This window comes from Mustela erminea, chromosome 15, assembly GCF_009829155.1.
Source record: "Mustela erminea isolate mMusErm1 chromosome 15, mMusErm1.Pri, whole genome shotgun sequence".
Classification (NCBI taxonomy): Eukaryota; Metazoa; Chordata; class Mammalia; order Carnivora; family Mustelidae; genus Mustela; species Mustela erminea.
In genome coordinates this window covers 69,182,917-69,202,648 of record NC_045628.1, presented here as the reverse complement: position 1 = coordinate 69,202,648, position 19,732 = coordinate 69,182,917, and the positions used below count along the sequence as shown (strand labels likewise).

General features: G+C 37.8%; 1 protein-coding gene across 1 annotated transcript in view; it reads right to left on the bottom strand.

Moving 5' to 3' along the window:
- Positions 1 to 19,732, bottom strand: part of LOC116574094 (spermatogenesis- and oogenesis-specific basic helix-loop-helix-containing protein 2-like) — a 118,637-nt gene that overhangs the window by 16,937 nt on the left and 81,968 nt on the right. The window contains 4 exon segments of the mRNA XM_032314617.1: positions 11,316 to 11,426; positions 13,498 to 13,597; positions 15,142 to 15,246; positions 15,327 to 15,388. Coding sequence (XP_032170508.1) covers positions 11,316 to 11,426; positions 13,498 to 13,597; positions 15,142 to 15,246; positions 15,327 to 15,388 — 378 coding nt within the window.

Below are 19,732 nucleotides of genomic sequence, written 5' to 3'. Positions count from 1 at the left end.
TTTGCCAGCTAAACACCACAGTAAACACCATGTAGAGAAGAATCAGAGTATCAAGTTCTACTAAAATTGATAATCCATAAAATTGTAAGATATGATGAAGAGGCTGTTGTTTGAAGCTACCAAGTTTTAGGGCAAGGTGTTACATAGCAAAAGATAACTGGAAAAATAGCTTAGACTTTGAAGCAAAATAATAAAAATGTGGGTTGATAAGTTATGTAAAAGTAAAATATGTGACAATAACAAAAATAGATGGTAAATAGAAAAATACTATTGTATATTAAGTGTCATAATGTCAAATCAAGGTAGGCTATGGTAAGTTAAGGATGCATATTATAACCCTAGAGCAACATTAAATTATTAATTTTAATTAATTATTAAAAATAATAATTTTAGTTTAAAAGTCAATAGAGGAGATAAAAAGGAAAGCAAAACACACTTGACTAATCCCAAAGAAGGCAGCCAATGAGGGGAAAAAAGGAAAAGAAAACAGATAGAACTAGTGAAAACAAATAGAAAAATCATGAACCTAAAGTCAAACTTAATAAGTAATTATATTATATGTAAATCAAATAAACATTTCAATTGAACAGCAGAGATTGTCAGAATGGGCAAGTTAGGATGCCTGGGTGGCTCAGTCATTAAGCGTCTGCCTTGGGCTCAGGTCATGATCCCTGGGTCCTAGGATGGAGCCCCATTTTGGGCTCCCTGCTCAGTGGGAAGCTTGCTTCTCCCTCTCCCACTCCCCCTGCTGGTGTTCCCTTTCTCACTGTGTCTCTCTCTGTCAAATAAATAAATAAAATCTTTAAAAAAATAAAAAAGAATGGGCAAATTAAAAAGGAAAATAAGATTCAACTAGATGCTGTTTACAAGAGGTACTCTTTAAATATAAAGACATATTTCAGTTATAAAGAAACATGCTTTCATAAAAAAGCTATATGAATATCAATGTAGATTTTAAGATGCAGTATTAACATAGATAATTAGAGCTTATCATTTCTTAATGATAAATGGTCGATTCATTAAGAAGACAAGCAACTGGGGCACCTGGGTGGCTCAGTAGGTTAAGCCTCTGCCTTCAGCTCAAGTCATGACTGGGACTGAGCCCTGCATCTGGCTCCCTGCTCAGAGGGGAGTCTCCTGCTCCCTTTCCCGCTCAATATTGGAAAATCTCCAAACACTTGGAGATTAAATTACACACTTCTAAATAATCAGTGATCAAAGAAAAAAATACAAGGGATATGAGAAAAACATTTTGAACTAAAGGAACTAAAGGATAGTGAAAATCTAATTTATTCAAAATTTGTGAGATGCAGCTAAAGCACTTATAAGAAAAAACTTTTATAAGTAGAAATTTAGAGTTTTAAACACTTTTATTAGAAGAGAAAAGATGGGCACCTGGGTGGCTCAGTTGGTTAACTAAATTTAATTCTAGATGTTAGCTATGAAAATTTTGGATATATGAATAAAAATGGCTTACAATAAAATTTATCATACACATTCTATTTTTTAATTTTTTAAAGATTTTATTTATTTATTTGATGACAGAAATCACAAGTAGGCAGAGAGGCAGGCAGAGAGAGAGGAAGGGAAGCAGGCTCCCTGCTGAGCAGAGACCCCCCCCCGCCCCCGCAATGTGGGGTTCAATCCCAGGACCCCGGGATCATGACCTGAGCCGAAGGCAGAGGCTTTAACCCACTGAGCTACTCAGGTACCCCATCATACACATTCTTTTTATATATGTTTTGGAAACATCTTTTTTTCAGTTGGTTAAGGGACTGACTCTTGATTTTGGCTCAGGTCATGATCTCAGGATTGTGGGATTGAGCACTGTTTTGGGCTCTGCACTCACCAGGGTGTCTGCCTGAGGTTTCTCTCTCTCCCTCTTTCTCTGACCCTCCCTAACTGCCCCCCAACTCTCTCTCTTTCTCTAAAATAAATAAATCTTTAAAAACAAAAAAGAAAAGGTTAAAATCAGTGATTTCAGTTTCTAAGAAAATAGAAAAAAAAGCAAGATATAGGGCAAAAAAGGAAATGACAGAGTGGAATCAAATATAAAATGGGCAAATAATATAGAAAATCAATGAATAAAAATTTGGTTCACTGAAAAAAGTCAGTAAAACTGATAAACCCCTTGTCAGACTGATCAAGGAAAACAAACAAACAAACAAAAACAAGCAAGCACAAATTATCAATGCCAGAAACGAAAGAAGGAATATCATCAGAGACCCATAGACATTAAAAGGATTATAAGACAGTATTATGAACAAAAAGTCATTCAATATATTTAACACCTTGGGTTAAAGAGACAAATTTCTTAAGACATAAATTAAAGCAACTGAGCAGAAAAACATAGAAAATCTAGTCCTATAATTAGTAAAGAAATTGAATTTTTAATCAAAACTTCCCAAAGAGAAAATTCCAAGCTTAGGTAATTTCACTGTTGAATTCTATTAAACCCATCAACCTTACACAACTCTTCCAGAAAACAGAAGAGGAAAAAAAGACTTTCTATTTCATTATATGAGGTCAGCATTTACCTGATACCAAAATTCAATAAAGACACAAGAAAATCAGAGACCACTAACCTTCATGAACACAGATACAAAAATTGCTAATGAAATATCAGCAAACCAAATCTAGCAATAAGAGAATATATCAAGACAGAGTATAGAATTTAAAAATAATCAATGTAACCAATACATCAACAGAAAAAAAAAGAACATCTATAATCATCTTAATAAATAATGAAAACACACTGACAAAATTTTACATCCATTCATGATGAAAACCTGAAATAGGAATAGAAGAAAACTTTCTTGAGCTGATAAAAGGCATATATAAAAATAGAGTCTACGTCATAAGAAATGGTAAAAGACTTCACATGTTCCCTGTAATATTGTAAGCAAGCAAGGATGCTACTTTTTTTTTTTTCCAAAGATTTTACTTATTTATTTGACACAGAGAGACACAGTGAGAGAAGGAACACAAGCAGGGGGAGTGGAAGAGGAAGAAGCAGGCTTCCTGCCCAGCAGGGAGCCCGAAGCGGGGCTTGATCCCAGGACCCTGGGATCATGACCTGAGCCAAAAGCAGCTGCTTAATGACTGAGCTACCCAGATGCCCCAAGGATGCCACTTTCATCACAACTAATTAAAAAAAACAAAAAACAAAAAACTAGGTGAACCTAGCCAGGGTACTAAGGCAAGAAATAGAAATAAAACCCATAAAGATTGGGAAAAAAGACGTCTTTATTCACAGATGACATAATTGGGTATGTGAGAAATCCACAAAAAATGACTAGACGTGATTGATAAAGCTAGGTCATGGGACAGTAGGTCAACATACAAAATAAATTTAATTCTGATGTTAGTTATGAAAATTTTGGATATATGAATAAAAAAGTCCTTAAGCAAAATTTTTAAAACTGGACAAACATTCAGAAATAAATTTAGTAAACTACAAAACACTGTAGAAATAAAGGCCTTTAAAAATGGAGAGATGGACTGCCAGAATCAATACTGTTCAACATCAATTTTTCCCCAAACTGATCTACTGATTCAACACAATCCTAATCAATATCTTAGCAGGATTTGTTAAAGGAAGAAATTGACAAGCTTATTTTAAAATTTACATGAAAATTCAAAGGACCTTTAATATCCAAAGCAACTTGAAAATGAAGAACAGTGGGGCACCTGGGTGGCTCAGTGGGTTAAAGCCTCTACCTTCCGCTCAGGTCATGATCCCAGGGTCCTGGGATCGAGCCCTACATCAGGCTCTCTGCTCAGAGGGAAGCCTGTTTTCCCGTCTCTCTGCCTCTCTGCCTACTTGTTATCTCTGTCAAATAAATAAATATAATATTTAAAAAAAAAAGAAAATGAAGAACATAGTTGGTGGACTTTATCTGATTTTGAGAGTACTAAAGCTACATTAATTATTACATGGAATACTGGAGGAGGAGAAGATAGATAAGCAGCTCAGTGGAACAGGGAATCTAGAAATACACTGATAGTTATATGATAGTTGATTTTTATGAAAGTACTAAAGCAATTCACCAAAGAATGGAAAGTTTTTTCAATAAAATTCTGAAAATCTCCATCTGAAAGAAAACAATCTCAACACTTCATCCCGTGCATAAAAATTGATTTAAGATAAATAGTCATAAAAACTAAAACTTTAAAATGTCTTGTAGACAACATAAGCACATGTAATTGCAACTTGTAATTGCAACATTAGCAATGATTGTTAACACAGGATAGAGAAAATATGGTACATATTTTTAAATATTGATAAATTGAACTTCATCAAAGTTTTTTAAAAGCTTCTGCTCATCAAAAGATGTAACTGTTCACAAAAATGAACAGTAATGCACAGGCTAGAAAATATCTCAAGACATAGCCTTGACAAAGGATTTGAATCCAGAATATGAAAGAACGCCTACAACTCAATAACAAAAACAAAAATAAGCAAAAGGTTTTTTTATGGGGCAAAAGATTTGCACAGACTTCATAAAAAAAGATACGCAAATGGCCCAAAGTGCACAAAAAGCTGCTCGGTCTCATTAATCATCCAGAAAATACAAATTTAGAATCACAGTGAGATGACACTGCACAACCACGAGAATGACTGAAATGGAAAAGACTAACAATACCAAATGTTGATGAGGATAGGGAGCAACAAGTACTCTCATCTATTGCTGGCGGGAGTGCAAAATGGTGCTACTATTTTAGCTTTCTGCTTGGAAGTCTCCTAAAAAAAGAGAAACATACACCAATCCTGTGGTACACAACCCTATTTCTGAGAGAAATGGAAATCTAAGTTCACAAAACACACATATAAAAGAATGTTCATGGTAGTTTTCTTCTTCTTCTTCTTTTTTAATAAGCGCAGGACCCTGAGATCAAGAGTCACATGCTGCACTGACTGAACCAGCCAGACTCCCGCACAGTAGCTTTATTCTTCGTAGATAAAACCTAGGAATGAATAACCAAAGGGCGGTGTATTTACACAGTGGAAAGTTCCTCCACTGTAAAAAGGAACAAACCACTAAAGTACACAACAACGTTAATGAATCTTAAAACATCTGTTGGGCCGAAAGAAGCCAGACCTAACTGTACATATTGAGGGTTCCACTTGCATACAGTTCTAGAAGAAGCAAAACAAATCTATAGTGACAGAAATCAGAACAGTAGCTGCCTCCAGGGGATGGCAGAGGATAGACCAGGAAAGAGCATGAGGCAATTTAAAATGCAGGTTTTATTATTATTCAGGTACGGGGAGGCCAACAGATCTTGAGATGGTTGCCATTGAAATGACAGTTTGTTACTCACAGTTCCCAAGAGGAAGGGGCCACTTCACACCACACAGGGCCACACAGGAAAGCACCAGGGGCAGTCAGGAGGTAGAATGAGTCAGAAGAAAACAAGAGCAAGAGACTTTATTGTAGTACCTGAGAGAAGGAACAGGCAAGGTAGGTAAGCAGGCTTAGGACTGGCTAGTTTGAATCACTGCATCAGGCTCTGGGATGGAGGGTTCTCTGGATGGGTCAGTTTGTACATAAGCAAGGCATGCTCACTGGCAAGTCATTTATGATCTCTAGAAAGTAGCTACCTGTGGGATGGGCAGTCTCCCCACAGTCAACAAGTTCCCCGATGTCAAACCACCAATAGGGCCATCTGGGTGTTTCAGTAAGTTAAGCATCTGCCTTTGGCTTGGGTCATGATGCCAGGGTCCTGGGATTGAGTCCCTCATTGGGCTCTCCAATTGGCAGGGAGTCTGCTTCTCCCTCTTTCTGCCTGCTGCTCCCCCTGCTTGAGTGATTTCTCTCTTGTTCGTTCTGTCAAATAACTGGGTAAATCCTTTTAAAAAAATCAGAATAAAAAGACATGCTTAATACACAAAGAAACATTCTAATATAATGGAAATGTTGTGGTTTAGAGGAGTATATCCATTCATCTGCCTCGTGACCAACCCTGGTGCTTCCCTACGTAGCCCTGAATGGCATGATAATACCCCCTCCTCTTGGGAACAGTGGGTAACAAACCATCTCTTTAAAACTCATCAAACCATACACTTAAACACATGCAACTTACCTCTTACAGACACTAATTTAATCTTCTAGTATCAATTAAGTATAACTCTATTCTAAATTTTCAAATATTCCTGAGACTAGAGAGTGTATTAGCAAACATTATAGATCTAGCCTTGTTCATTGCTTCTCAAATCTTTCTGGCTTTCACATCAAGATTAGGAATTTGAGATTAGGACAGGGCAGGGAAAATAGGAGACCTGCATCCTTAAGTGATAGTGGATCAAAGAGATTAAAATTTCATCCTTTGAGTGAGACACAACTCAAAGTGACCTCTTGGGAGCAGAATTTCTTTTCTTTCAAGTCTTTTATACACACACACACACACACACACACATATATATACATACATACATACATACATACATACATACACGTGGTCTGAGAGATGATATTTGCAATGTATATATTTGGCAAAAGGCTCATATATCCAGAATATACAATGAATTTTTAAAAATCAATAAGGAAAAAAAAACAACAACAGAAAAACCCAGTAGAAAGATAGACAAAAGATGAGCACTTAACCAAAGAGATTTAAAAAAAACCATACACTGAAGATTTCATTGTAGGTTAACTTCATCACATCTCCTTTATGTTAATTATACAACTTTTTTTTAACTAAAAGAAAACAGAAGAAAAGAGTGAGGAGGAAATGGTTAGTGAAACTTTGAAGATGTTCGTTCAAAGAAACAGGGTAACAGGCTCCAGAGACTCCATATGGTCCTGCTTTTTTTCTTTTTCCTTCGTGTATGGAACAGCAATAGACAAGGACCTGTCAAAGGGCATGTTTGGTCTTTGTCATCTATCACAGTAGCCCACAGTCAGCTTGGTTAGGATCCATTCCAAATAAGTCAGGAAAGAACCAGTTCAGTCATTCTCCCCTAGTTGAGTGATTCTCAGGGGCTGTAAAGGATCTGAGGCCAAAGATCTCGTCCAAACTAAGTCCTTGGGTCTCTCCTCTGCACAAATGTGTCTCAAGCAAATGAAAACTCACAGAGGGAAGCATTTTGGCCAGATTGGATTTGGGGCCCTCTGGAAACTCCCTGTTCTACTTTCCTTGAATTCCTCAGACTTGCTCAGTCCTGGAAAAGCCTTCCTTTGTGAGAGACCATAGCAAAGCTCGCTTTCACGTCTTTCCAAGTGAATAGACATCCCCCCAGATTTTTAAACCACCATCATTTCAGATTCATGGACACACAAACAAAACCATGGCTTGGAATCACTCTGAAAAGTATACCTTAACAAGATGAAAACATATTTAATTTATTTAAAAGACATATAACAAAAGGGATTTCACCAAGAATATTAGAATGAGGTAGCCAATTTTTATTAGTCTGTTCTGATAAAGAAAAGAGAATTGTTATACTTGTTTTAAAAAGAACTTCCCAAATGCAAATGTTCAAAACCACCAGCTGGGACCATTATCTCCTCAGCGTTAGTCAACATCCTGTTACCTTTTGATGCAAAACATCACTGGGAGTAAGACAAGAGAAAAGCATGTGTAAAGCAGCTGACTGGGAGAAGGAGGAAAGGAAACAGACTAGAAGCATCCATTTTAAGATTCACAGGCATCATCATAAGGGTTAAGAGGAGGAAAAGGCAAAAAATAATTAGGGATGGATTCTTTACTTTCTGGTATCTTTCAAGCAAATCTCTAAAGGGGAAGATGGGGCACTCCGGTTACAGCTTTTTTTGTGGGGGTGGAGGACAAAGATTTCTAGTTCTTTAAATAATGCCACAGGGGTATACACTTTCCAAAGCATCTTTTTAGTCTGGTAGATGAGTGGTTCATCAACCATTTAGTTTTTTCATCAACCATTAAAATGAAGAAAATACAAACAACATAGAAGTTTGGCGGACCAGTAAAGGATTTTCACTGTTAGATCTCAACATGAAAAATAAAAGAGGTAGCATCTCCCAATATCCTTCCATTGCAATCATTTAGAAATATCACAAATTTAATATCACCAAATAAAATATGGAAATCAAAATCTTAGAATATAAGTTCCATAATATACAGCTTTAAAAATACTGCACTATATTTTTCTTAGCGCAGATCAGTGAAATCTGTGTGGTAGCACTAGCCAGCAGACCCTACCTAAGCCTTCATTCAGTCAAAGCAGCAAACATGTGAGTGAGGGTCTTTTACACCAAACTAGCCCATCCACCAGCTTACCTCACCAGGCCCCAAACCCACCTTTCCATTGATCTTTAGCAGGAAATGGAGGCCATTTGGCAGAAATTACTCAATGTCCTTTTCCTTTCTGGCCCCCATTAAAAGATTGATCTTTATTCACATTTAGCTTTAGCTCTTTAAAGAGATGTTCCACCTGGTTCTAGAATCCATAAACTTCTATCTACTCAGGGATACCAAGTCCATCACCAACCCCCCTTTTCAGCTCTGGGGATTAATATTATTTTACATTCCTCCCACTGAGAGATAAGGTTCTATGTACCCTTCCTTTAGATCGGGATAATTCTGTGACTGCTGTGACGAACGCCATATGGAAGAAATAGAACCAAGCCTGTTTCTGGTTCCAGGCCTTAAGACAGTGGCAGCTTCCTCTGTCTGTCTCTTGGAACGGTGGAGCCCTGGGCTGCCATGTAAGAAGACTGACAACCCTGAGACTACCATGCTGAAGAAGCTTCAACTGCTAGTCCCAGTGGGCGTAGCCTTCCAACCATCCCTGCAAACCCTTCCAGGCATAATGTCTGGGACTGTCTTGATTAGACCATCCACTAGCTGAGTACCACCAGTGACCCCAGTTGACATCATAGAGGCAAAGGCCCTACTCAAATTGTTAATTCATAAAACCATGTATCAAGCCAACAACTTTTGGTTTCATTTTTTATACCACAGATCCACCTTTTTTTTTTTTTTTTAATAATACTGATCATCAGAACGTGAGTATCTTTAAGACCTCTATCTCTCTTCCAGCTATTTTCTTTTAGAATATAAATATAAACATATTCAAGTCTGGCCCAATCTTATCAAAATTTCTCATTTTACTCTAGATCCCCTTTTACATATCATACACCCTCATTTTCTCTTTCCTTTCACTTATGCTCCCACCTTTCATTTTCCATCATTCCACAATGGTGTTTCTTCATTAACCACGCCAATGAAATTATTTTTACCAAGACCAATGATGTTTACGTTTTGCTAAATACGAATAGTTAATTACTAGTTCTCCCCTTACTTGTTTTCTGCCATGTGATACTGATGAGGGAGCAGGAGGCTGACTGAGGACAAAGCAAAAGCTGGCACCTTGCACCCCCTCTTCACCAGCAACCCTCCGTAATATGTGTGGCATTCCTCAGACACCCCTGATTGCCATAAAACTATAAATAGTTAACTTGCAGGGATCGCAATCCTGCAGAACAGGAATCTCCCTTGCTCTACAGATGTCCTAGAAACCTAAACAGGGAGGTTATCTTATCAATAGCACAAATTTCCAGAGGCAAATAACTCTCGGTTCCTGAAGCCCAATGTCTCCCTCCCACCATAAACTGGAGGAGACTGAGGTAGAAGGGAATGTAAATGATAGCCGGATCATAATACCTCACCAAGAATCCCCCAATTATCTTGATGTTGATGCCTGACCTAAGGACGACATTGATCAAGCCATAAGGGCAAGGACTACCCCCGGCACCTTGTAGGCCCTCCCTAACATGTGAGAACTCTGTTGAAACCTCCCATCCCTTCATCACCTCCCCCAGCTGCAAGGTATATAACATGCCCACCCTCACAACCCGGGGCAGCAGCTCTTCCTGCTCACGGGTCCTGTCCCCGTGCTTTAATAAACCACCATTTTGCACCAAAGATGTCTCAAGAATTCTTTCTTGGTCATCGGCTCCGGACCTCAGCCCACCGAACCTCACCTAGGTTCTAGAACTTCATCAATACTCTTGAACACTCATTCCCTTAGGAAACTCTTCTCCCTGGTCTCAATTCCAGTCCCTCTTGGTTTCTTGATCTTTCTTTACCCTGATTTCTTTTCTGCTTCCCATACCTTAGATTTTTCCCAAGGTTTTTTTTTTTTTTTTTTTTTTTCCCCACTTATCTCTTCTCTACAAGCTTTGCAAAGTTATCATATCCATCCCTACATCCACTGCTTTAAGTAAATGCTATCTCTGAGAGCTCTAAAAGTCTGTATTTCTAGCCTAGATCTTTCTCTAGAACCTAAGGGCCAACTCCTGACTAGACAGCTTTGTGTAAAAAAAAAGGAGGTGTTCACACCCAACAAGAGCAAAAATCACCTCCCACTGCCAGCCTGCCATTCTACTAGACTTCCCAAGCAGTTGGTTGACCCAACACCTATTTACACTTGACTCCTCCCACATCCATGCTTCCACTGAATCTACCCACTTAGAATATCTGGAATTCTTTTGTTCTTCCTACTCCCATTTCTAAAACCATAGTTAGGATTCATCACTTCTTTTGACAGATTCCGCAGCCTTCCAGATTCAACTCACTCTCTAACATCCTGCTCGTGTTCACTCCAGGTGCAAATCCTTTTTGTTTTTTTTGTTTTTCCCCAGGTACAAATCTTATCACCTCCCTCCTTGGTAAAAATCCTTCAGTGCCTCTCCAACAGTTTCAGATTCAAATTTGAATTCTTTAACATGATGTGCATGACCCTTACCTACTTCTTGTCTCTTGCCTCTTTCCACTTGTGCCATCAGAGCCCAGTACATGGACACACTGGCAGCTTCATAAATCCACTGAACTCTCTGATACTGCCAGCCTCTGCACCTGCTATTCCTGCCTCATGACACATCCTCCCGACTTTTAAACCAAATTGTCACTTTTCATTTAAAGCTCAGTTTAGCATCATTTCCTCAAGAAAGCCTTCCTGCTCCCTTGAAAGAGGTTGTCTTAAGTAACTTTCCCAGTGTGCTTACTATGTGCTCTTCTCTATCATGAAACTTATGAAAATACAACTTTCTATGTAATAGCCTATCCAGAAATCTGTTTGAGCACCAGACTAAGACCTTGCAGGGCAAGGATTAATTTTTTTTTATCTGGTGCTATAATCATATTTTAGCACATATCAGATACTCACAGATATTTGTTGAATGAAAAGGAATGGAGTTGCATATGTTTAGTTGTCAGATTTACTAGTTTCACAGAAACTTTTAACAGTACTACAAATAATTATGCGATTCATGAAGGTAATTTCTTCCTTTTTGAAAGGAATAATACTAAAAATGGACTGTATCATAATTCACCTTCTTAGCTTTTCCTTGCTTGAATGAAGAAGAGAAATCTTTTTGTTTTTTTCAAAATCTGGCAACGGAGCCTTTAATTCAAGCCCAAAGTCATTTCTTAGGGATCCAGAGCTAGAAACAAGAGAAAATCATGTCGTAGATTTAAGAGGAAAATTGTCAGGCAATATTAAACAATAAGCACCAATACGCTAATCAAAGGTGCTTCTCTAAGTCCCTTGCTTCGTGCAAAGGTGCGGAAAATACCAAAACACTTTGCCTTACATATTTGGTGCAGAATATTTTATTTCAGGGACTCTAAAGAATTTATGATCAAGATCACCATAAGTCCAATGACTAATCAAAGTTCTAAAATATACAGATAAAGAATAACAGAGACACGCAGGATTAAAATATTCTGACCTCATTGATTATGACTACCATAAATTATATGACTGTATTGAAAGGTTTATTATAGGAAAACAACACAAAGGATTAAAGGGCCACAGTACACCATTACAACTTGATTAGCAGAGGTCAAGTTCCTTCCATTTAGAAATCCTCTGGTTCTACCATTTGTCTAAAACTCCTCCAAGCACTTTGGTTAATTCTTTTTAAAAATATTTCCCTAAGAGAGTTGCCTGGGTGGCTCAGTTGTTAAGTGTCTGCCTTCAGCTCAGGTCATGACCCCAGGAGTCATGATCCCAGAGTCCTGGGATCAAGCCCCGCACCAGGCTTCCTGCTTAGCAGGCTTCCTGCTTCTCCTTCTTCCACTCCCCTGCTTGTGTTCCCTCTCTCACTGTATCTCTCTCTGTTAAATAAATAAATAAAATCTTTAAATATAAGGGCGCCTGGGTGGCTCAGTGGGTTAAAGCCTCTGCCTTCGGCTCAGGTCATGATCCCAGGATCCTGTGATCGAGCCCTGCATCAGGTTCTCTGCTCAGTGGGGAGCCTGCTTCCCTTCCTTTCTCTCTGTCTGCCTCTCTACCAGCCTGTGATCTCTGTCTGCCAAATAAATAAATAAAATCTTAAGGGAAAAAAAATATATATTTACATAAGAAACTTATAAACTAATACTATTTCTTCTATCCCAAGGGACATAGCTTGATTTGAAAATTTACTTTCATTTGTAGTGGTAGAATTCTGAGGAAAAACAAAGATTTAAGACAAGGGGGCTTCAAAAAGAAGTTATAAGTAATTCAAGAAAATCCCAAAGCCTTTCAAAACCCTTCCCAACCTCATATCCCAAAAAAGGTATAATATAATAAATTTCTTTCAGGTTAAAATCAAGAAACCTGTTGCTATCTCTGCATCATTTAAGTGAGCACATCTTGGTTTACCCTCACTTATTAGTTGCCAAGTCTTTTCCTTGTTCAAAATAATAGATGGTCACATTTCTACAAATAGTTGATGGTCACATTCTACAAATTCCGGAAGTGACTGACTCAAAATTCTCACCATCACCACCCATGTCCTTAGCAGCTATGTTAAGTCCTTGTAACCCTATGTGCTATTTAAAATCTCCTTGGAAATCAGCTTAAAGTGAATGAAAGAAATTCATAAAAATTCAATTTTTTATAAGCAGATAATTCTAGCATTGGAAAGATCTCACCCCAGTTCAACTGCTTGTCCAATGCAGATTTGAATACCAGTTCTAATATCTTGGGGTGGGAGAAGTGGGGACAGAGATAGACCTTTTGTATTGTTTTCAATAATTGGGGAGATAGATTCAAAAGTTCAAAAAAAGACATCAGGGAGAAGCTTAGTGTTAGATGGTAACATCTGAGGCTGCTCTTGTCTGATTAAATACTGAGGTTATATGTAAAGTTTTTGTTTGAAGATGATTGTACTGTTTCTAAAACATTTGAATATCACTGCTATTATTTAACTTTAATGAACAATAACCAGGCTCTAACACATCCAGTGTTGGGGAACTTACTACCTCGCAGTTCACTTTGGTTGGCTGTGGCCAACCATGATTGCTACGAAGCACTTCCTTGTATTGAAGTGAATCCCCCTGCCATATATACATACAGTCCCAGCTCAGGACTCTGAAATACAGAAAACGGCCCATCCCCCTTCTATCACACGACCTCTTCTTCCTTTTGCATCACCCCTAGCACACGAACTAGTATTCCACAATCAGTAAGTTCTCCAGAAGTTATACAGAAAACATTGTTATTATGAAAAAGTGAAAAAAACTAACCAAGCAAATAGATCAGTAGAAAAATATCCCAATTGTTCACTGCAGGACTTCTGCAGGGGCAATCCTGGTTCTTCAGGCTTTACAGAATATTCAATCTTAGCTGAAAGTTTTAAAGAGGGGACAATTTTAATTCTAAAAATCACTGGTGGGGACAATGTTGATCATACATACAAGCCCTCATCAAAAAACAGTTGCCACTTTTTATTCAATAGATTTTAAAAAGCAATTTTTTTAAAAATAGAAAGCAATTTGGATTTTAGTCTATAAAGTATGAAACTACCCTGGTTAGAACACAAAATAAAAATATACATTCCATTCAATCCAGGACATCCTCTTTCAACCAGATTCTAATAACTTAGTGATAGATGTGCTTAAAACACACTCAACTGAATTTATTTATTAAGTTCTTATTTATAGGTAAACATCAGAGAAAGATGTTTAAGTCTATAGTAAGCAGCTGTATTGTCAAAATATGACATCTGATGTTTTCTCTTTCTTTCTTTGCAGCTGCTCATCCTCAGAGCAAAGATGAGATGACCAGAAGCAGACGTGGTTATGACCAATAGGGAGGGTGCTGGACAGGTGGTGAGGAGCAGCTGCTCTATTTCCACTGAGAGCTGAATAAGAGGTTGCAAAGAGGATTTGGGTCACCAGTTAGCCATTTTCAGGAAGAACTCTGAGGCTGCAGAGACTGGGAGCCACTGGAATGTTACAGAACAGGCTCACTAATCTTCCCTGAATGTTAGAAAGAAAGGAAGGAAGGAAGGGAGGGAGAGAGAGAGGGAGGAAGGAAGGAAGAAGGAAGGATATACCGAGTCCCATACCATCTGGAGCAGGAGTTTATACAGGATAATCCTGAAAGGGTTTTTCAGGCCCATTTTAGAAAATACATCATCTTAATTTAAAAAAAAATTCCTACCTAGTGTCCCAGGCCTAGGAAAACCATAGTCCTTGAACAACAATGACTCCAGTAGAATTTAATTTCAGAAATTGGAGTCTGTCCTTTTAGAAGCCAAATTAAAGTAAATTTAATCAGCTTAAGTGTTTAGATGCTGGTGATACACATAATACAATGTAGGTGAAGAGTTTAGAAATGAGAGGTCTAATTGAAGCATTGACGCTAATTATCTGTATTTAAAATTTTAAAACAGAAAGGATAACCGCCCTATTAACTTAAAGAAATAAACTAATCTATGAGAGAGTGTTTTGCAAAGCAGAAAGTGTGATACAATTCAAGGTTGGTGGCCTTGGCTTTTAGATACTCACACAATGATATGATTAATTCCACTTTAAAGAGTAATAAATGATGGTAGCAACTAGGGCACTAAAAAGAAAACCCCTGTGCCTGCCACAGCACTGTGTTTGCCCTTGGGCAACACATTTTCAACTTTGGAAGATGTAAATTTTTTCTTCACAGGTAGAAAACGTATGTTTCCTTTTATTTTATTTACACATCTTCCCTTTAGACTATGATTAATAAGGACTGCATGTGCTTTACAGTAAATAGTATATCCTTAGCAGTAAATAGTTAATCCTTAGCAAATAAAAAGCATAAGTGGAAAGCCAACTTGAAAATGTTTAAGTGTAGTTTTTGTAGATCTAATTAGGACTTTTCAAACCTTTGGATATTCAGTTTTCACTCACCAGTATTTGAGAAATAGGTTTTCCAGTACTTTACCACAATACTCATTTTCTCGATGGTCATTGGTTCATTTAGAGTAATGTCAGCTCCGTGCCCTGAAACACAACCTAAGAGTTTTTGTTTTAAATATTGACCTTATGATTTCTATTTGAAGAAAAAACAAATATTATGTCCAGCAGGCACATACCTTTAAAATTTTCAGGGGTGATAAAAACAAACAGCAAACGTGTATTTTTCTTCTTGCCAAATCTGAGGGAAAAAATGTCAACATGAACCAAAATCATCACTTAAAAAATTGGGATTCAGGGGGTGTCTGGGTGGCTCAATGGGTTAAAGCTTCTGCCTTTGGCTCAGGTCACGATCCCAGGGTTCTGGGATCGAGCATATCCCCCCCCCCCCCCCCCCCCCCCCCGCCAGCATATCCCCCTCTCCCCCCGCAGGGGGCTCTCTGCTCGGCAGGGAGCCTGCCCCCCCCCCCCCCCCGCCGTGCCTGCCTCTCTGCCTACTTGTGATTTCTGTCTGTCAAATAAATAAATAAAATCTTTAAAAAAAAAATTGGGATTCAGTATTTTACCTTACTAAGAACTAAACTAGAGTGATTTCCTTTATTTCTGTAGAACTTAAAATGGTGGCATTAATATGGAAATTTAGTAAAAGCAGCATTTCCAATCAGAGATGTTTGAAGGGCTGGACCATTTCTATTCTTGCTTTAAAAAAAAAGAGCCTAAATCATATCCAGATTCTTGACCTAACCACCATTTTACAAGAAATTTAAGGAAAAGAGAAATATTTTAAAGAATGCTGTGGGGATGAAATCAGCAAAATCCAGAGCGTGAGAAATTCTGTAAGACAAATGACCCCTTTTAAAAATATAAAGAGTAAGAAACAAAGAAATTAAAACAGAGGAAAGGGAAAATTTAATCCTGATTTGTATAAACTAACAGTTTAAAAAAATCAAAAGATAGGGCAGTAGCTGGCTCATTGGAACATGTGACTCTTGATCTTGGAGTCTCGTTTCAAACCCTACATTGGGTATAAAGATTACTTAAATAGATAAAAGCTTTAAAAAATGAATAAATAAAAAAATTAAAATTAAATTATAAGCAGAAAAATTTGAACACTGGTATTTGATAATTTAAAGAACTTATTAATTTTCAGGTGTGATATTGTTATTGTGTTTTTTCTTTTTTTTTTAGAAGAGTCCTTATCTTTTTGAGGTATTTATTAAAGTACTTATGGATGAAAGTACTTAGATTTGCTTTAAAATAATTCACCAGTGAACAGGGGTGGGAAGGTAGGAGGGGGCAGAGATGAAACCAGATTGGTCATGTATTAAAGCTGCATTATGGGTATAGACAAGTTTGTTATACTGTTCTCTCTACTTTTACATGATTGAAGCAAAAAATAAATAAAACAAAGAAATGTGGCATTACAATAAACTACACTGAGGAGATCAGTTAGTTGGAAATTCTAATAATTTAATGGATATTGAGCATTGGCATTAGCTAGAAGGAAATTATTTTCTAAGGAGAATATTACTGTGAACAAGGCTTTAAAGAGAACTGCTCAACTGCTTAAGAAAAAATAACTATTCTCTAATGCTTAAAGCATCATTTATTATATCAGTATGTGGTTAGGCATGGTTATTATTTATTCCTTAAGACAGGACCTGGAAGAACCCTCACTAAACAATATTGTTAGGTTAGACCTGGAAGAACCCTCACTAAACAATATTGTTAGGTTATCTTATATATGCATTGAAAGTAAAGACACACAATTCTATGCTCCAAGTCACATTACAGTTAACCCTTGAACAACAAGGATTTAAATTATGTGGATCCACTTACATGTAGATTTTTTAATAAATATAATATAGGAGAGTAGTGGGTATATTTTCTTTTCCTTATGATATTTTTTTAAGATTTTATTTATTTATTTGACAGGGAGAGATCACAAGTAGGCAGAGAGGCAGGCAGAGAGAGAGAGGGAAGCAGGCTCCCTGCTGAGCAGAGAGCCCGATGTGGGGCTTGATCCCAGGACCCCGGGATCATGACCTGAGCTGAAGGCAGAGGCTTTAATCCACTGAGCCACCCAGGTGCCACTCCTTATGATTTTCTTAATAACATTTTCTTTTCTTTAGCTTTACTTTATTCTGAGAATACAGCATATAATACATATAAAATCCAAAATAGATATTAATTGATTGTTCCAAATTATCAGCGGGGCTTCAATTCAACAGCAAGTAATTAGTAATTCAGTTTTTGGAGGTAGTCAAAAGTTACACATGGATGAGAACCACATTTGAATGGAGATAGACTGAATAAAGCAGAGTGATATTCCTAGAGTGGGTGGGTTTCACATAATTAATTGAAGACCTAAATAAAACAAAAAGTCTGGGTAAGAAGGCAACTCCTCCAGCCTGACTCCAGAGCTGAGACATTGGCCTTTTCTAGCCTTCAGACTCAAACTGAAGTATCAGCTATTCTTGGGTGGTGAGCCTGCCAGCATTTCAAATGAAATTTAATACCATCAGCTTTCCTGGTTCTCAGACCTTTGCATTCTGAATGACTACACATCAGCTCTCCTGGATCTCTGGTTTGCCAATTACAGATCTTGGGACTTCTTGGCTTCCATAATGTCATAAGCCACTTCCTTAAAATAAATCAAATTCTCTCCTCCTTTATCTCTAGGTACATGGACAGACAGATGATAGATTGATAGAGAGCTCACCATCCTATTGGTTCTGTTTCTTGAGAATCCAATCTGATTAATATAGCCACACTGTTTATCCATTCATCTGTCTGTCAACATTTGGGTTCCTTCTCCCTCTTGGCTATTGAGAATAGTGCTGCTGTGAACATGATGTGAAAATATTCCAGAAACAACCTTATAGATACACCCAGTGGAATGTTTGGCCAAATGCCTGAGTACCCATGGCCCAATTAACCATCACAGCGTTATATGCATACAGTGGAATATATTATCCAGTCTTTAAAAAGAAGGAAAAGATGTTAAATGCTATAATATGGATAAACCTTGAAGACGTTATGTTAAGTGAAATAGGCCAGTCACAAAAAAGTAAGTACTATATGATTCTACTTATAGTATCTCAAGTAGTCAAATTCATAGAAACAGAAAGTAAAATGGTGGTTATCAGGAGATGCAGAGAGGGGTAGAGGGAGAGTTGTTTAATAGGAATAGAGTTTCTGATTTGCAAGATGAAAAAGTTCCGGAGGTACAGTTCACAACAATGTTAATACACTTAACACTACTGAACTGAACACTAAAAAATGGACAAGATGGTAACACTTCGGTTATGGGATTTCAACACAATAAAAAAATACCCTCTGTAAAGAAGTTATACATGGATTTTTGACGATGCAAGAAATTGGTAACCCGATCCCTCATGCTATTCAAGGGTCAACTGTATACATAATTTATATATCTGAGTCATATACTATGAGAACCCACTAAGTGCCAGACTTGAGTTAAGCTCTAGGGAATATCATGGACAGGAAAACAAGGTCTCTGCTCTCATGGAGTGAACAGTTTCTTGAGGGGGTCGGATGTTGAACAAATCACTATAGATAATTAACTAAGTAGCCAAATATATACCTGGTGTTGTGAAGAAAAGTCATAGAGGCCAGCGGAAAGACATAACTGGGAACCACCCCACCCTGCAGCCTCAGGCATCCAGGCAGAAATGCCTCTGTGGCTGATTAGGAGTTAGCTTTACACAAGGTAGTAACACTACTGGGGTCATAAGCAGATAAGCAGTAAACTACTTTCTGGACAAACAGAACAGGCCCTGGGAAAAGGCCCTGGAATATAGAGAAAGTCAAACAAGTCCAAGACGGTACTGAGTCTCTAAGGGAGAGACACATAACATAAGACTAGAGAAGGTATGTAGAACGTTAGGCTCAATTAAAGATTTGGTATTTTCTTAAAATGGACAATGGGAAGCTATTAAGCTATTAACAGGATTATATTTGCATTTTAGAAAGACCACTCTACGATGGGGTGGACGGAGGTTGACAGCACAGGGTAGATTTGGGAGACCATATTCCAAGTACACAGCCAAGAACTGATGGTAAAGTAGACATACCAGAGAACTTTCTTTAAAAAAAAAATCAAATAATTCAGAGTATTTACTAATTACTTCAAACAAGCAGGACAGTGCTAACATATGACATGCACACAACTGAGATTTCTTCAGGCTTGATTCTGCTGTATGAATTCTGAGGAGTTTGGGCTAAAAGAGGAAAAAAGAGAGAATGCACATTTCTATGAGGAAATGAGACGCTCAGGCAGAAGTACGACCATCAAAACAGGCATATGCGGGAGGGAGCCTAGGACTGACTGGCGGAGCAGACGTGGAGGTAAGAAAGGCACATTAGCTTACTGGTGGGGGAGGGCCTGGTGGCATGGAGGGAGATAAGAATGTCACCTGCCACGATGTAAGCATTTCATGTATAATTTTAAGTGGGATATGATGTAGGCATGATAACGAGACGGGGAAACAGAAGTGGAAAGGAAAAATGAACTGAACAAATAGGACCACAGAAAGAAACGTCTAGCTCAACTTCTGAAATA